The sequence below is a fragment of the Sciurus vulgaris genome, assembly GCF_902686455.1.
Source record: "Sciurus vulgaris genome assembly, chromosome: 8".
Lineage (NCBI taxonomy): Eukaryota > Metazoa > Chordata > Mammalia > Rodentia > Sciuridae > Sciurus > Sciurus vulgaris.
This window is the reverse complement of record NC_136468.1, coordinates 134,548,850-134,567,277: the sequence shown is the minus strand read 5'-3', so window position 1 is coordinate 134,567,277 and position 18,428 is coordinate 134,548,850. Positions and strand designations below refer to the sequence as shown.

At 39.8% G+C, this 18,428-nt stretch overlaps 1 protein-coding gene across 8 annotated transcripts in view; it reads right to left on the bottom strand.

Annotated features, from left to right (window-relative positions):
• The window catches only part of NF2 (NF2, moesin-ezrin-radixin like (MERLIN) tumor suppressor), an 83,378-nt gene that overhangs the window by 38,288 nt on the left and 26,662 nt on the right, over positions 1 to 18,428 (bottom strand). For all 8 annotated transcript variants that reach the window (XR_013765756.1, XR_013765757.1, XM_079151349.1 and 5 more), the window contains exons 2-7: positions 18,068 to 18,193; positions 15,820 to 15,942; positions 13,515 to 13,598; positions 4,227 to 4,295; positions 2,811 to 2,893; positions 382 to 457 (exon numbers count right to left, since the gene is read on the bottom strand). Coding sequence is in view for 6 of the 8 variants with exons in the window: in XM_079151349.1 (XP_079007475.1) it covers positions 382 to 457; positions 2,811 to 2,893; positions 4,227 to 4,295; positions 13,515 to 13,598; positions 15,820 to 15,942; positions 18,068 to 18,193 (561 nt within the window). In the remaining 2 variants the exon portion in view is untranslated. The remainder of the gene's footprint in view (positions 1 to 381; positions 458 to 2,810; positions 2,894 to 4,226; positions 4,296 to 13,514; positions 13,599 to 15,819; positions 15,943 to 18,067; positions 18,194 to 18,428) is intronic.

Below are 18,428 nucleotides of genomic sequence, written 5' to 3'. Positions count from 1 at the left end.
CCACTCAAACAAATCAGCAATCTATAAAAGTAGCTTCACTCTCAGTGGGCCGTGGGGCAAGAGTATTTCCAGGTGCTCTCTGGATCGCACACAGCCCAAAATAATCAAACGTTACACTCCCAGCATCCCAACAGGCTTCTGCTAGGAAGCAGAGCAAAGGCCAAGTCTCCCAAGGATCCAAAGCCACTTAATTACCTATGATCTAATTTGAATTCCAAAAATAGAAAATCAAGCTCTAAGACCCTCTCCCTTTGTCTTTTATTCTTTACCACTGAACTGCAAAAGACTACCACCCTGGGATAAAGAAGTAACCCATTTTGGCCGTCTGGCCCTGGTTCAGCATCTATTTGCTAGCCAGGGAGCTCAGGAGGCGCAACACACCCGAATTGCAAAGTAGTTCACACCATACATCTCCAGGTCCTGAGCTATCTTCAAGTACTCCATTTCAGCTTCATCCCTGTGAGGAGAATGGAAGACACTGTCACTGGAGCTAAGTGGCAAGGGTAGAGGGTGGACACCCGCCAAGCTGAGCATTCTGAATCTGCCACTTCCCTGGACCCGTACTGGCAAAGTTCTTCTCAACCCTGAGTCTATTAAACACAAGCAGAATTTCTCATCCCCGTAAAAACAGGAAAACAGATTCATTATGCTGTCTCTTGGCTTCAATTTCACATTTTGACCTTGGTAAATGGTGACACTTGTCTCAAGTGATTCAAGTAAAGTACTTGGGGGGGGGGGCTGGGGGTGTAGATTGGTGGTAGAGCACTTGCTTAGCATGCATATAGCCCTGGCTTCGATTCCCAGCATGTCAAAAAAAGAGAAATACATAGTATGTTAACCTTCTATCCTTAAATGGATCTGGATGTTCACATTTTATTTAAGTTTTTGCCTTATCTTTGTGTACTTCCTTAACTTATAAAGTTTTGGTAATGAACAACTCCTTCAGTAAGACACCTGACAGCTACTTTCCTGATTTTATTTCTTGAGGTATTGTTGGAGGTTAGGGCAAGAGCTATAGGGGCTATAAACCCAAGCCAGGTCACCTACTTCTAAGTTGTAAGTCAAATTTAAAGGAAGCTCTTGAAGCAGCAATGACTTGCAGAAAACTTCCAAATAGGTAATGGTATTGAAATATTTTAACTGGAGTCTCCCTATGACCTTGTCCTTTTCCCTTTCTCTCTGATCACAAAATGCTCTCAAATGGATTTTAAAAATTCACCCTGAGAGAATGCCAAGTGTTGGCAAGCAGGTGGAGGAACCAGAAATCATACTCACTCCTGATATAAATTGATACAATTACTTTGGGAAACTGACATTATCGTAACAGCAAAAACTAAGAGACAACTGAACAACCTCAATGTCCTTCAATGGTAGAATGGATAAATAATTTGTGGTGTATTAACACAGTGGAATTCTGCACAGCCATGAAAATGAGAAAATTATTGCCACATGCCACAAGCCCAAATCTTGCAATATGATGTTGAGCAAAAGAAATGAGGAACAAAAAATAGAAACTGTATTTATCTAGAGTTTAAAATGGGCAACTCTGGGCTGGGGGTGTAGGTCCATGACAGAGTGATTTCCTAGCATACAAAAGGCTTGGCATTCAATCCCCAGCACTGCAAAAAATAAAATAAAATAAAATAGGCAATGCTAATCTATGGAGTTAGAAATCAGGGAACCAGTTACTTTTGGGAAAAAAGCGAGAGGAGTTATGGGCTATTTCTTCCCTGGGGTTATATGGAGTTTTCACTGTGTAAAAATTGATCAGTCTGTATACTTAATGATTTGTTCACTCTTTTTATTTTTCATTTTTTCCTTTTTTATTTTAATTTTGAAATAATTATAGATTTAAATGAAGTTGTACAAATAATATAGGAAAAGATCATGTACTGTTTATTCAACTTCCCCCAAGAGATACATCGTAGTAACCATAACTACTTAAAACCAGGAAATCTTTTTTTTACTTTTTTCATACATGTATATAGGGTAATAATGTCTGTCTCATTCTACTGTCCTTCCCAACCCCCTCACCCCCCCTTTGCATAATCCAAAGTTGGTGTGTCCACTTCTTGGTATTCATGTAACATGTTTTTAAAAGTCAAGAAAAAAGACACATGGTAGGAAGCTGATTTAAAGAGATAAAAAAAAATTAAAGACTAATGCAAAGATGATCAATTCCCAAAGTGACCAGGGGAATGTTAATTTTAACATGATATGAATTTTCACCTTTAAGTTTACAAAAATTATAGATTGATAAACTAACAAGTACTGAGTATGGGCTGGGGTGGGCTGATGGACTTGTTACCAACAGGCATAGTCTTTTTGGAGAGCAATTTGGTAGTATCTGTTAAAAACACAAAATGTTCACATCCTTTTTCTAGCCATTTCCTTCTCTGAGAATCTATCCTTAGACTACTCACACAATCATGTAGCATATGAGATTGGGCACTTCAGAACTTTTTGTAAAAGTGAAAAACCTATCGGTACTCCAAATGCCACCAATAGAGGACTGGATGCAAAAGCAGTGCCTATCTATACAATACAATTCTTAAAATTGAACTAAATTACCAATGAATACAATAGGTCTGTACATCCTGATGGCAGTACACATGCCCACTTTATACCAATGTACTAAAGAAAGGATGCACATGAAACTGAAAACTGACATTAGTCTCAGATCCCCCTTTTTCTTTATATGCTTCAGTACTGCATTTTGTTCAATACGCATGTCCTAGTTTTGCAGTTCTTTAAGAAAAAAAAAAAAAAGGCCATAAGGAAATGTAAACCAACAATTAAGGGGACCTTACCTGGCTCGGCCTCGGTGCTCTGCATACCAAGCTGTAATTCTCTCCTCCCACATTTCCGGAGTCATCTGATATAGATTTATTACCTACCCAAAGAGAGAAAAATAAAATCCATACACAGGGCTAGGCGCAGTGGTGCACACCTATTCTCCCAGTGACTCAGGAGGCTGAGGCAGGAGGACTGAAAGTTTGTGGCCAGCCTCAGCAACTTAGTGAGGTCCTAAACAATTTAACGAGATCCTGTCTCAAAATAAAAAACAAAATGGGCTGCAGATGTAGCTCAGTGGGAAAGCTCTTCTGAGTTCAATCCCTAGTACTAAAATAAAAAAGTATTAAACTCAGAATCTATAGATCATATGATATAGGGACTGGAAATGTAGTTCATTGGTAATATGTGCTTAGCATGTACAAGGCCCTAGGTTCCATTCCCAGAAGCAAAATAAATAAGTAAATAAGTAAACAGTTTTTAAAAATCTACACACAGGGGCTGGGGCTGGGGCTCAATGGTATAGCACTCGCCTCACATGTGTGAGGCACTGGGTTTGATTCTGGGCACTGTATATAAATAAATAAAAATAAAGGTCCATCAACAACTAAAAAAAATTTTTTTAAATCTACACACAAAGTAAATTTGGTATTGTTTGCCATTTTTATAATTATGCATCATTTTTACAAAACAGCAAAGCTATTTTTAAAAAGCTACACGCAGGGAGAGAGTCACATGCAGTGGTGGGTGTATATACAAGCACCATTCAATTGGAGGAACAACCTGGAATCTGCAGAACGCCTCGGGCCTTGGTGCACGCCAGGGTGGCAGCGGCCCACCTTTCCTGCCTGGGTTGTATATCCCAGACACCACTTCTGATAGTGCAGCAATGCTCACTAATCCTGTGCCTTTGCCTGCATGGAAGTCATCAAAGGACAGGCAAAGGCCAGAAGAGGTGAGAAGCAGACCTTTATTACCTACCGACAGATGAGTGGGGCCGTAAAATCAGAAGCTGCCAAAGGGAGGGAGGGCCTGCCTCTGTGGCTAATGAATAAGATGAACGATGCTAAAAATCACAATGCCCACCCCTACCTCAGCTCCTTTATCCACCCTTTGAGGCTGCAAACAGCTTAATTCTCTGAGCTGAACACAAACTGCTCCATGTACCTCCCTGGGAATCAATGATACTCAGTCACCACACTAAAGAAACAGGCCATGCTCATCCTGGCAACACCAAACTAACTCCACAAACCTTTGCTTTTTCATATGCTTAACAGAGATCCCATACACTTTACTCAAGATTTATTCATTACAAACTATTTAGGAAAATGTGCTTGCCATATACTTCCAACATTTCTTGAAATCCTTTAGTTAGCTTTCTTTAAGACCATGTCTCTGTTATGTTATCCCAAATAGAAAATTTGATGTCTTACCCTTTTTGGAAGCAATTCCTCTTGGGCCAAAAACCCCCGCTTGTGCACTGAGGGGTCATAGTCACCATACTGGAAGGAGAAGAAAGGAGAGAAGGCGACTGAGATTCTAAGGACTACTGCCATTTCTGAACAGGGCTCAACTGTCTCATTTCCTTCTCCCAGCTCCCGGGAGCAATTCAATTCCGATGACAAGTCAAGATTTCAACCTTGCTAGTTTGTTATCCTTGAATGAAAATACAAAGCTGATTCTATCTATGAACAGAGTTGCAAAATCCCACAAGGCGATGGATGGGCAATGTGCTAATAAGAATGTGACATCTGTATGGAAATGTAGTCATGTTTTCTAAATCTCAAAGAAAGCAGTCACTTCTAAAATGTTAGTTTTTAAATGGAAACAACAAAACACAACTGTGAAAGTTGTGATTAGCAAGGTGTGATAAGAGTCTTACCTACAAATGCTTCTAAGTGGCTGGTAATTGGAGTCACTTGCTAGGTGGGAGCTGGGAATAATGCAGACAATATTTTTAATACCTTTCGCTCAAGGCTCTGAAAACTGCTTTGGAAAAATCTGATGTTAACATTGGCATTCCTACTGTACAAAGAAATGAGTGAAAGGTTAACTGATTTGCAAAAGCTGCACAGCAAGTCACTACTAGGGCTGAAAATGGGTTCTGCATTTTAATTTATTCCTCCAGGGACAATGACTTAGAAATTTGTTCTCTGATTTTAAAAAATAAAAAATGTTCCTTTCTTTATTAGAAATTTTAAGCCTGACCAGGAAGTCATCAAAAATGAAACGGGGGCTGGAGGTGTAATTCATTGATCAAGTACTTGCCCTGTAGCACACATGAGATGCTGGGTTCAATTCTCAGCATCACCTTAAAAAAAAAAAAAAAAAACCTACAGGGAACCCAGGTTTCTCCCTACTTCTCAGAGGCCCAGAGATATAAAAAGCCTTAACTGTATAGAGGAGTATTTTTTTGGGTACCAGGGATTGAACTCAGGGGCACTCAACCACTGAGTTATATTCCTAGCCCTGTTTTGTATTTTATTTAGAGACAGGGTCTCACTGAGTTGCTTAGGCCTTGCTTTTGCTGAGGCTGGTTTTGAACTCAGATCCTCCTGCCTCAGCCTCTCGAGCTGCTAGGATTACAGGTGTGCACCACCATGCCCCACTTGTATAGCGCTTTACCCAGATTATAGAGGCAGCTGTAAAACACAGGTAAGAGGTTCTGAATGCTTAAAGTTTCATCCCAGCTCTTTCACTTGGTAGCTATATGACCTTGGAAAGTTTTCTCTTCTGTAAAATGCAGATAATTTTAGTGCTCATTTTACAGGACTCTTATTGGGATTAAATGAAATAATATTTGCAACATTTTAAAAACCATCTTTGAGGGCTGGGGTTGTGGCTCAGTGGTAGAGCATTTGCCTGGCATGTGTGAGGCACAGGGTTCGATCCTCAGCACCACATAAATATAAACAAAATAAAGGTCCATCGACTACTAAAAAAATATTTTAAAATAAAATAAAATAAAAAATAAAAAAATAAAAACCACCTTTGAGGGCTGGGGTTGTGGCTCAGTGGTAGAGTGCTTGCCTCACATGTGTGAGGCACTGGGTTCGATTCTCAGCACCACATATAAATAAATGAATAAAATAAAGGCCCATCAACAACTAAAAAACATTAAAAAAAAAAAAAAAAAAAAAAAACTTTGACACATGACCAGATGTCAAAGATCTTAGGTCTCTCAAAGTGTGTTTTCTTATTTGTCAAACGAGAGCACAGGCCTTGGAGGATTTTGAAGGGAGCTCTGGAGTATCGTCACTGAGGTTTTAAGTAAGGTACTCTCTCTCCAAACCTCAGCTTCCTTATCTGTAAAGCAAGGAGTGTAAAAGTGCCTGGTGAGGGTGAAGTAAGGCAGGCCAGGAAGGCCTTTAGCACAATGCCTGGCTCCTGGTGAAAGTCAGCTCTGCATTATCACCTGTCAGTTGTCACCTGTCACTGTTTGCCTCCCCAGTTTTTAAAGGTGTGGGATGTCAAAGAAAGCCCTATTAGTTGCATTTGCAAACCTCTCAACAATGCCCACTGAACTTGAATGCAAAAGTAAGCAGATATGCAAAGTTAAAGTTGTAAATTCAGGTTCTTGCAAGATTAATGATTCCCATTATTAAATTATACCAAGCTTCCAGCTACTCCCCTGATCAAATATATTACATCTGAGCAATGCAGAAGTAGCAAAGACTCTGCAGAAAGAATCTCTCCACTGGACTAACTCCACTCACAACATTAAAGCCACCTTGATGTATTTGCCTGCTCTTAAATGTGTCTTTAAAAAACAAAAGAAGGGGGGGAAATCCTGAAATTATAGTAGTGGTGAATATAAAAGAGTCATATCATTCATAGATGTAGATAGCAGTTCCTCATCCTTTTATGTAACAGGCGCATTCTGATAACATATCCAGGGTGAATTTACTGTGAAGGTAAAAAGCTAGAATTTCAGCTCTCTGCACCTGCATGGCCTATGCCTAATTTTATAGTCACAATTCTGTATTCTTTTATTAAAGAGAAGTCCCTAAGTTATATAAACTTCAGGTCCACAACACCTGGATCTACCCCTGATATAAATAATTGAATTTAAATTCAAGAAGAGAGTACACCATTTAAAGGACTCTTGGAGCTTGGAGTCAACTCTTTTTTTTTTTTTAGTGAATACTAATTTACAAGATTTAATTTTATTGAATGATGTATTCTCTTTTTTTATTGTAAACAAATGGGATACATGTTGTTTCTCTGTACATGGAGTCAAGGCATACCATTTGTGTAATCATAAATTTACATAGGGTAATGCTGTTTGATTTATTCTGTCATTTTTTCCCTTTACCCCCACCCCTCCCACCCCCCTTTTCCCTCTATACAGTCCTTCCTTCCTCCATTCTTGCCCCCCTCCCTAACCCTAACCCTAATCCTAATCCCTTCCACCCTGCATTATGTGTCATCATCCGCTTATCAGCGAGATCATGCGTCCTTTGGTTTTTTGAGATTGGCTTATCTTACTTAGCATGATATTCTCCAATTTCATCCATTTGCCTGCAAATGCCATAATTTTATCATTCTTTATGGCTGAGTAATATTCCATAGTATATATATACCACAGTTTCTTTATCCATTCATCAATTGAAGGACATCTAGGTTGGTTCCACAATCTGGCTATTGTGAACTGAGCAACTATGAACATTGATGTGGCTGTATCTCTGTAGTATGCTGATTTTAAGTCCTTTGGGTATAGGCCAAGGAGTGGGATAGCTGGGTCAAATGGTGGTTCCATTTCAAGCTTTCTGAGGAATCTCCATACTGCTTTCCAGAGTGGCTGGAGTCAACTCTTTATTTATTTTTTTTTTCCTTTTTGTGGTGCTAGAGATAAAACCCAGGGCATCACATATGATAGGCAAGCACTCTGCCACTGAGCTGCATCCCCAGTCCCTATAGTCTTAAGTGGGGCTTTTCCTGGATATTAAAGAATTTCCTCTGTTTCTATGTATGCAAAATCAGATTGAATGTTCTGAACAGGATTTCACAAAACATAAAGATTTGCTTACGGAATATACAGAAAAATAGATCCCTATCACACACATCACTAAATTCCAGATGGATTAAAGACTTAAACCTGTAAATGAAAATCCATAAAAATATCAGAACAAAGAGAGAGCGTGTGTATAATAATGATTGGTGAAACCATTCTAATAAGTCACTCCAAACAACAACAAAAGACTGACAAGCGTGATATGTAAAAACAGACAAAAGGTTGATACCTGCAACAGATGGAGCTTCAATAAATCAATCAGAAAAAGATAAGCAGGCTGGGGATATAGTTTAGTTGGTAGAGGCCCTGGGTTCAATCCCCAGCACCACAAGAAAAAAAAAAAAAAGATAAGCAATACAGTAGAAAAAGGTACAAGCCATCAACCATCAACAGTTGATTCACATATAAAAGAAACACAAATGGTCAGTAAATCTATGAAAAGATTACCAACCCAGATGACAATTGAGAAAGTGCAAATTTTTAAAAATATTTTTCTGCCAGTCTTGGTGGTGCACACCTGTACTCGCAGCAACTAAGAAGGCTTGAGGCAGGAGAATCACAATTCAAGGCCAGTTTTAGCAACTTAATGAGACTCTGTCTCAAAACAAAAAATATTAAGAGGGGCAGGGAATGTCACTCAGTCATAGAGTACCCATAGGTTCAATCCCCAGTACTACATTTAAAAAAAAAAAATCTAATTTTCTATCAGATTAGCAAAAATTTAAAAGATTGATAGCATCTATGGTTGCAAAGGATGTGCAAAAAAACCCAGGTAATCTAATGTACTATTGCTGGAAGTATTCTTTCAGAGAGTAAGTTGAAATTCAAAGTTTTTCAAATTTCTATCAATATCTATTTGAAATTTTTGTAATAAAATTTATAATTTTAGGTGTACAATTCAATGTTTTTCTAGTATATTCAGAATGATTTGTAACGTTCACCAATTTCGGAACATAACCATCACCCTCAAAAAAGAAATCTCATACCCACTAGCAGTCATTTCTAATTTCGAACCCCTCCTGCCCCCTGGCAACCACAAAATCTACTTTCTGTCTCTGTGGATTTGCCTAGTATGGTCATTTCAATTAAATGAAGTCCTATGTCATGTGGCTTTTGTGTCAGGTTTCTTTAACTTAGTCTTACTTAAATTTTAAATGTTCTTTTCCTTCAACTCCATTGTGCCATAAACAAAATATTAGTAATATATGCCCAAAAGAGGCCAAATACAAGGATGTTCACTGCATCTGTTTTAACAAAACGACAACAAAAAAAATCCACAAAGCAAGATATCTTTAAATAATCCATAGTCCCTCCATTTCATGACATACTGTACAGCAGTTAAAAAGAATAAGGCAGGTCTATCTGTTCTGACAGTTTTAAGTGAAAAGGATGTGATACATCAGAGTCACATATTATATGATTCCATTTATATGAAATGTCTAGAGCAGGCAAATCCACACGGACAGAAAGCAGATCAGTGGTTGCCAGGGTATAGGGTGGGGACGGGGGTTAGGAAAGACTGTGAATGGCCACGGGATTTCTTCTGGGGGTGATGGAAATATTGGAATTAGATATTACTAATAAGATGATTGTATTTGCAGGCCATTCTTACTTTCTTTTCTACAAGATCCCTGTTCACATGCCTTATGCCCACTTTGTCTTTTTTCTATAAACTTTAAGACTTGTATTTAGGTATACAGCTTTTGTCAATTCTATTAAATTTTACTTCTAAAATTTTGCCTTAAGGGGGAAAAAAACTTTTGTACATGCACATGAGGAACAATACAGGACGATTTTCAGCAAAGCACTGTTTATAATAGGATAAAAGTGAAAACAATCTACTTCTTGCTCAGAACAGGGATGGATAAATAAACCATGTTTATTTATGAATGTTTATTTATGAATAGCAGCTCAAATCAATGAGCTACACCTACACATATAACATGGACACATCTCAAAATTCAGGATGAATGGGGAAAATATATCAATCTGTAAAAGGATATGCAGAGTATAGCACCACTTAATCAACTTTTACCTCCTAGCTATTTTTAAGGCCATCTCTTCTCATTCAGCCAACCACTTCCCACTTTGATTTAATCTCATTGTGTCAGTATTAGGAAATTTAGGTTCTGTCAAAAAATAAATCCTTCACAGACTCTCAGGCACCCATAGGATAAAATTAAGACCTTTTATGATCTGCTCCTCTACAGATAACTCCAGACTCAACCTATGCCAATCTCTACCTATACTCAGTGTTCTAACTGACTTGCATTTTGGCACTAATCACAATAAAGAGTAGCAAGAAAACTAAATGTCTTCTCCCACCATTCTTTTCTTCCTTCAGAACATGGAAAGTCTATATGTAACACCAAAAGATTTGTAAATCACATAACCATTCTCTCCCAAAGTCATTTTTAATTAGGACATATTTCAAACACCAAATTGTCGATATAAAATCCAACAGGTGTTTTAAACATTGCAAGATGGTGCTGTCATGTGAAGGACCAAAGAAACTCTTCCCATACTTTTGATTCCAGCATAACTCAACTCTAACCAAGAAATATGGTTCTTGTTAACTGAACCATGTGATTAATATTTGTATTTATACCTTGAGCGTAATTGTTTCTTTATGCTTTAGAATCAACTGTGTCTATATCATTGGAACAGCTGAAATACTGTAATGAATACACTTGTGCATAATTACATTCCATGTGTTAATGAGCTCAATTTGCTTTCCCCTCCATACTTCTAAAGTTTCTTTCTGTTTTCGAAAAGTTGTGAAAGAAAACAAGCTGCATACTGGAGAAACCAGTATGACTTACTGAAAAGCTTGGATTACCTGTGATCACCTAAATGAAACTAAAATTAGTGAAAGGCAATGCCTGATCTCTACAGACCTCCCTCTCACAAGGCGGTGAGGAATGAGAGCAAAGTCCTGATTCAGACAGCCGGGACACCAGGGTCACTAACCCAGCTCTACTTTGCTTCAAATCCTTTCCATCAAGAAATGGGCTACAGGGCTGAGGAGATAGCTCAGCTGGTAGAGTGCTTACCTTACAAGCACAAGGCCCTGGGTTCAATCCCCAGCACCACCACCACCACCCCCCTCAAAAAAAAAAAAAAAAAAAAAAACAAGAAAGAAAGAAAGAAATGGGCTACAGGACTGGGGTGCAGCTAAGTGGTAGAGTGCTTGCCTAGCATGCACAATGCCTGTGATTCAAACCCAAGCACTGAAAAAACAAAAGAAAAAATAAGTGGGATATACATTCCATAAAACAGAATTAACTTCAAAGTATTGTGACTTTGGTCAAATCACCAATACTTTCTGAGCTGTAAATAACCTCATCTGCAAATCAGGCATAACATTCTCAAGCCTGACTTCCAGAAAAGACTACATGGAGTATCTTGCAAAATATTCTTGTCATAGCACTTTGTCAAATGCCACAAGCCAGGCATGGTGGCTCATGCCTATAATTCCAGCTACTCTGGAGGCTGAAGCAGGAGGATCACAAGTTTGAGGCCAGCTTGGTCAACTTACTGAGACACTGTCTCAAAAATGTTAGAAAGACTTGGATTGTAGCTCAAAATGAAAAATAAAAAGAGCATCCCTGGGTTCAATCCCCAGTACCACAAATAAACAAACAAAACAACTGCAATAACAAAAAGCTCACTATGAACACATAAGCTCTTATTAATATTATAATCAGAGATATCCTTTTAATATTAAGCAGCAGTCCTAGAAACTGGAAGCATGCTACAGTAAGAATTTCCCCAGTACAGATTTAAGCCATAGATTACCTTTATTTGTAAGATCCTTAAAATTTATACCGGAAAAAATAGTTAGAACATCCTCCTCCATATGAAACACATATGCTGTCTGTGAATCACTTTCATCTCCAAATTAGTAGGATCCAAATTAGTAGGGCTTTCCTACAGAGAAATCTGTTTAAGCAAACATCTGTTGGTTCCCTGAAAAGTGATGTTTTTCCCACAGGTGGCCTTTGAATTTGTGGCCTAAAATCCACACAAAGAAAATGTAGCCTTTGTAACCAAGGCAGTGTCCGTGAAAGCTTGGGTCTCCCTACACTAGAGCTTAAAGCGTGTGAAAAAGAACCACTCCGGGCCAGGCAGTGCCCAGATTTAACCAAAGTGACAATGACTGCTTCATCACTGTTGGGGCGATACTGATTGAAAGGACACATTTTTCCTGTTACTAATATTCTTGATCAAAGCATAAAAGGAAGCATATGTTTTAGTTGAATCAAGGCCTGTTTTTTGTTTTCTCAATTACTCATTTTTCAGAGAAGTGGAATAGGGGAGGCACAAAATGTAATCCCAAAGCCATGAATTCTGTCCTTAGCGTTACCCAAGATTGCATGAATGACCTTGGGCAAATCACGGAGGGCAGATATTACTTCAGTGCCTACATCTTTGACATTCAACAAACCCTACCCCCTCAGGCCTGGTGAATGCTCAGCAAATATTCCACTAGTCATCAAATGATGAAACCGACTCTGGTGTTCCTATTGGTCAGATCATCAAGACAACGTACAACCTTCCCCCGCTCACCCACTCAAATGACAGACCAGTTACTTCCTGGCTTTGATAAGAAATTGTATCCTGTTACCCAAAAAAAGTGAGCTAAGAAGAATGTCGTATTGATTTTTCTAACACGATAGGGGTGGCTTTGTGGATACCTGTAATGAAAAAGGAAAATAACTGAAAAGATCACACTTTACAATCACAAGTCATCAGTGTCTGAGGACATCTTATACTTCAGTGAAAAGCAGGAAGCTGGGAGACCAAGAGAAAGTGGTGTGTGAGTGACATGGGAAATCTGAGGGACATGAAGCACCCTGGGCTAACGCTCTTCTTCTTGGTCTTATAAGAACAGAAGGGACAAAAACACAAGACTCAGAATGGGATCATAGCTCAAGAAGCGCTTGCCTACCACGTGTGAGGCACTGAGTTCACTCCTCAGCACCACATAAAAATAAATATATAAAATAAAGGTACTGTACCCATCTACAACTAAAAAATAATATTAAAACAAACAAAAAACCCACAAGACTCAGTGCTGTGTCTCCCCTACCACTCTTGGTCGGTAGTGAGTTAGTGAAAGTGAATGATTTTCAGCTAGTTGGACAGCTCCACATGCAGTGTCTAGACACGTTATCAGTGCGCATGCCTGTGAGAGGCAGTGGACGCAGGGCTGTGTCTAAGGGTGTGGCGGGGACCCTACATGTTAGGCAGCTGGCTTTCAGAAGATGAGTCTGGAGGGACAAACTGGGCCCTTCTAAACTAAAGGCCACGTTTGGTCATAACTAGAGACCATAAATTCATTTTTCCTGGTTAATAAAAAGAGGTTGGTATGGTGAATGTAATAAACCACATGTACATAATGAAATTACACAGAAAATTATCTTTCTGAATGAATTCCTGTAGAATGAATTCTACTTCATTAGAATGATATACTTATCATTTGTACACACACACACACACACACACACACACACACACACACACAGACTATACAGAAATTGGGACAGTGACGATAGATTGCCCCAAGTCCACAAATCTTGTGACATCTCACTTCCTAGGGCGAGATTTTCTGAAGTTGTAAAAATCCAAAGACACAGAAGGTAGGAGCCATCCTGTGGCACGAGTTCATGTCCAGGAAGTGTACCTTTTTCTTCTTTGAGCCTACCTTGGCCTGGACAGCATAAGAAGCCAGGAGTACAGAAGCCTCAGGGGGGCAGTAGATCTTTTCTTCTAAAATCTGCTTCTTCACCTGAAAGGGGCAATGAGGGAGACATGAGACTGTGCGCGAGGAAGTGAGTCGCGCAGGCTGGTCACAGCAGATGGCGTCAGGGTGTTCTAAATGAGGGCTGTCAAGGCAGCCTGTTAATGATTTTCTGACAAAGGGGACAATTTTTTTTTTTTTTTAAACTACTGCAGACCACTTGAGAGTTCAGTCACTGTGAAGTTATTGGTCAGATGACTACACATAAAAACCCCTCATCTTGGACTGGGAGGTTTAGCTCAGTTGTAGAGCACTTGCCTAGCAATGCATGAGGCCCTGGGTTTGATTCCCAACACTGCCAAAATATAAAAATAAAAAAAAAAAAAACAACACCACTCATCTCTTCAAGATCAAGGCTGAGGAGTAAATGTGATCTTCATGATTACAACAAAGCCTGACATCTGGGCTGCCACAGAGAGGTGTGAACTAGAGAAGTGTCAGGAAACCTCTGAGGATGCCTACAGCCTCGGTCCCTGCTGAGCACTCACAGTGCTGGAGGAAATGAAGTCTACTTTTAAGTCTTAACGTAAGACAAAAGCCACCAAGGCCATGAATTATGACTGCAGAAAAAACCATCACTTTCAATGTGCTGCTCTAAGGAAAAAGGAAGCAATAAAATTTGATCGATTCAACACTTTTAAGTACACGTGAGGTCCAGGAAATATAATTCCTAAGCCATAATGTTGAATTAACATATCTCATTGCCCTTAATTTCTTGGAATGATGCAGCACATGATCCCGATACAGAGGCAAGAAAACTGCATGATGCAGGACACACTGAAATAAACACAAAAGGAAAGCCAACTCTTTTTACAGATGTCAACAGTCACCAGATTCATAAAGTAGTAAATTTTGCCTTGTTCTGTTATAAAAACACCCTAACATTTCAGTGTGAAGGAAAATCAAGCTAAAGTCATATGAGGGATAGTTACTGCTTCCAAGTGCTCACAGGAAAGCCATTTCTATAACACTAAGACATTCAGGGACCTTGAAGGTCTTTATGTGGCTTCATTCACACAAAGAAATTCTTTCCAGGTTTTAAAACTCATTTTATATTCTTACAGAGAAAATGAAACCTGAGATGTTTTGAAGTAGTGCAACTTTCAAATCCTTGGATTCTTTTCAAAGGAACAAAAAAAAAAAAAAAGCCACAGTACAGAAAAAATGAAAGGGCTATCTTTTGACTTGAAAATGCTGGAAAGAAATCTGCCACATACTGCATGTGTGAGTGAGTGAGTGAGTGAGTGAGTGAGTGAGTGAGTGTGTGTGTCTGCGCACGACAGAAACTTTCTGTAAAAGAAATTACTTAGGGGGTTTATTACATTTCATTTAATATTTACCAAACACAACATACTGAGGCTCAAATTAATTACAAGTTTGCTGTGACAGACTACACGTCTAGTTCTGGGAAATCATGTAATTAACACCCCCACTGCAATCTTAACATCACTGACAGTGGGCCCCTTCGGCCTCACAGGCAGCCCTGGTGCCAATCACTGCAACTAGCCATGAGATCAGGGAGGTGTTCTGACCAAACAGTAAGCACACAGGCAAAACTGACAAGGCTTCCATCACCCTCTGACTAACTCTCCTCCCCATTCCCCTAGGTGGTCAATAAACTATAATTATGCATCTCCTAATTTCTTCAATTTGCTTGAGTGATTACTTAGGAATGCCTACTGAACACTTGACGAGCTTTGTCTTTAAGGGGCTTACACTCCAGTGAGGAAGCAAAGAAGAAAGAAGACAATTATAGAACAAAAGTAGCATGAAGCAGAAAGTTGGAAGTATCACAGACACGAGACAAATCAAGCGTCACTGGCATTCGGAAGTCCTGTCTTAATGAAAGCAGATTTTAAACCACTCCTTTATGAGCTCTCTTTAGACTTTCTCTGCACTTTCAAGTTAGCTTGAAGCAAACAGGACCCATCTTCTGGGAGGTTTGAGGTTAGGCAGCTGATTCTACCCATGCTTCATCATCACACCTTTGCAATTTCATCTGACACCAATTCTCATCGCTCAGGTATAGTTCTATTTTGAAGATTTTTGTTCCATTACAGACCCAAAGGGACTATCTACAGGCAGAACATTTTTGCAATGTGGAAGCATTTGTGGTTGACTCTGAGAGGTTCATGCAGGATGCTTCTGCAACCACAGTGAGGGCGGGGGTATTCTCTCAGAATTTGGGGGGTAGCATGGGCTAGTGTACCTGCAAGAAAAATAAGTGTTGTGTGATCTCCTGAACCAGCTCTTCCTCAGCATTCTCAGGATAAAATTTGGCCAGGAAGTGAAAGGTGACCGGTTCCTCCTTTGAAACATCATGATCCAGCACCTGCAGAATTGCAAAGCAGAAGACACACACACTGCCCCTCTTCTTCCTGTGCTACCATCAAAGAACTTTCTGCAGGAAGGGTATACAATTTTTTCCCTGTAAATTTCTTCACATTTCCCACAAGTGGTGATTCTACAGTGGGAAGCAGTCACAGAGCCATCCACACGAGGTAATATCTACCTCACACAGGGTTTCTGAGCCAAATCAATCAATACCCCAAGGGGTGAGTGAAGCTAAAATGAAGGTTCGAATGTTCTCAAGACCACAGAAAAAACTAGAAATGTAAAATTCAAAGGTCTTGGCCACTATCCTTTAGAGAAGACTGAAATGTTTTTACGTTTTTCTGAAGTAGTGAAATGTTCCTTTACTTTTTCCTTGTCGCCCACCTACATAACATAGGTTGGAATACACCTTAGAGATGCTGAACTCGATTTTTGCAACATCATTTAAATGTTAACTGAGTGACAGAAGTGAAACGTGTCCATCATAGCAACCCTGTGTTTCTAGGACCCTCCAGAGATGTACCACAAAATGCTTGCAGTGCAGTCAGTAAACCACTGCCTTTAATCTTCTAACAATTCCATCCACCCCCTGAAAAGCTCGAACCATCTGCTCTCCAGAGTGAATTTCATTTCAGGACATAAACATGCCATGTGACAGGCTACCAGGCTCCATTAACATGTGTCATAATTTATTTCCTTTGAGCAGCAGGTTCCATGGCTCCTGATGCCCTCAATCTAATATCCATTTGGCCAACACTCAGGTATGATTTAAAATTCACTTTGCTGAGAACCATAAAAACATATGGAAAGTTTTGCTGTCTCCGACACATAATTCTCCATACTCCTGCCCAAATTACAAGGGACGGTGGCCAGTAACTCAAAATCAACCTGATCTAGGACACCCTCGCTGACACTGGCACGTCACAGAACTCAGAGGTTCATGATCACTGGGAATAACCATTTGAAATTTACAACCAGAAGGGATTTCAAAGTGAAGACTGAGATTACCCTGTACATATATAAACACAATTTGAACACCTCGGCTTAGAGTCACCCTGGTAAAAGACAGGAGACTTTCATTGTTTATCATAACATGCAGTAGGTGATAACCTCAGGCAGGCAATTGCAGGGAGTACCAATTAGGGTAACAGTTAGACACTGAGCTAGGTGCAGTGGCGCATGCTTGTAATCCCAGCAGCTCGAGAGGCTGAGGCAGGAGGATCTTAAGGTCAAAGTCAGCCTCAGCAAGTGAGGCGATAAGCAACTCAGTGAGACCTGTCTCTAAATAAAATACAAAATAGGGCTCGGGATGTGGTTCAGTGATCGAGTGCCCCTGAGTTCAATCCCCTGCACTAAAAAATAAAATAAAATAATAAGAATTAGACACTGACTTACTTAAAGATTCAGGTGTCTTTTCAGGAGTGATAGACAAAAGCGGATGGTCCTAGTCCCCAACTGTCTTCATGGTTAGGTGGGCAGGTAAATATATAAGTGTGTCTTTGTGTGAACATGCAGAGGGCACCTCCCCTAGGCTTGAAATACCCATTTTCAAGTCATTTTAAAATTGCTGGGAGCCCAGACTTCACATGCCCCAGAGAATCCTAAGAACAAATGGGCATTGTTCCTTTGCCACAGGCATAGGCACGTCCTTTATTCCTTGGATCACATTAATGATTAATTCAAGTTGGGCCATGGTGTTCTCAAAAAGACTTAAAAATTCCCTTAAGAACATGAGCCCCAAGAGAATCTCTCAAAGACATAAATTGGTTTTTTTAAGTACAAGATAGTAGTCATTTTTATTCATAAAGCCTGCCTAGTGGCTCAATAAACTGAAGGGCATTTGCTGGAAGCAATCGGGCTGGGACAACAAGCAAAGAAGCCAGGACTGGCGAGGTTTAATCCCAGTGAATTCTGCTTGCCTAGGAGAGCTGGAGGTGGGGGGTGACTGGATGACAGCACTTCTGGGACCTGCTCTCTACACTACTCAATTCAGGAACTTGCCCCCTTTTCTACCACGTAGCTGTGAAGTCCTGATGATGAGCGAATAAGCTAAGCGCTTGCTCAGGGTAAAAACTGGGAAGCACACATCTGCCCCACTGATTTTGTGGAGGTTCAAGCCCAACCTTCTTGTCCATTTTGAGCCAGGCCACGGTGTCCTTGATTGTGTACTGTAGTCCAAAAAACCAGGTTTCCCGAAGCCCCAGAGTCCGGCACACCAAATCAAACAGGTCCTTTCCTTTCCATTTCACCTGCAATATAACAAACCAACAAGGAAGGACGTTGTGAGCAAAAATCATAACCCGCTCATCAGCAAATCGGTTTTCTGCACTCTCTACTGAAACTAAGATGGCTGATGAGCATTGAATTCCTAAATAATTTTAAAGCTTCCCATACAAAACCATGAGTGGGAAAATACCAATTAGAGCTTAATGGCTTAATCACTGCAGAGCATACACAATATCTCCCTTGGACAGTTCCTTACAG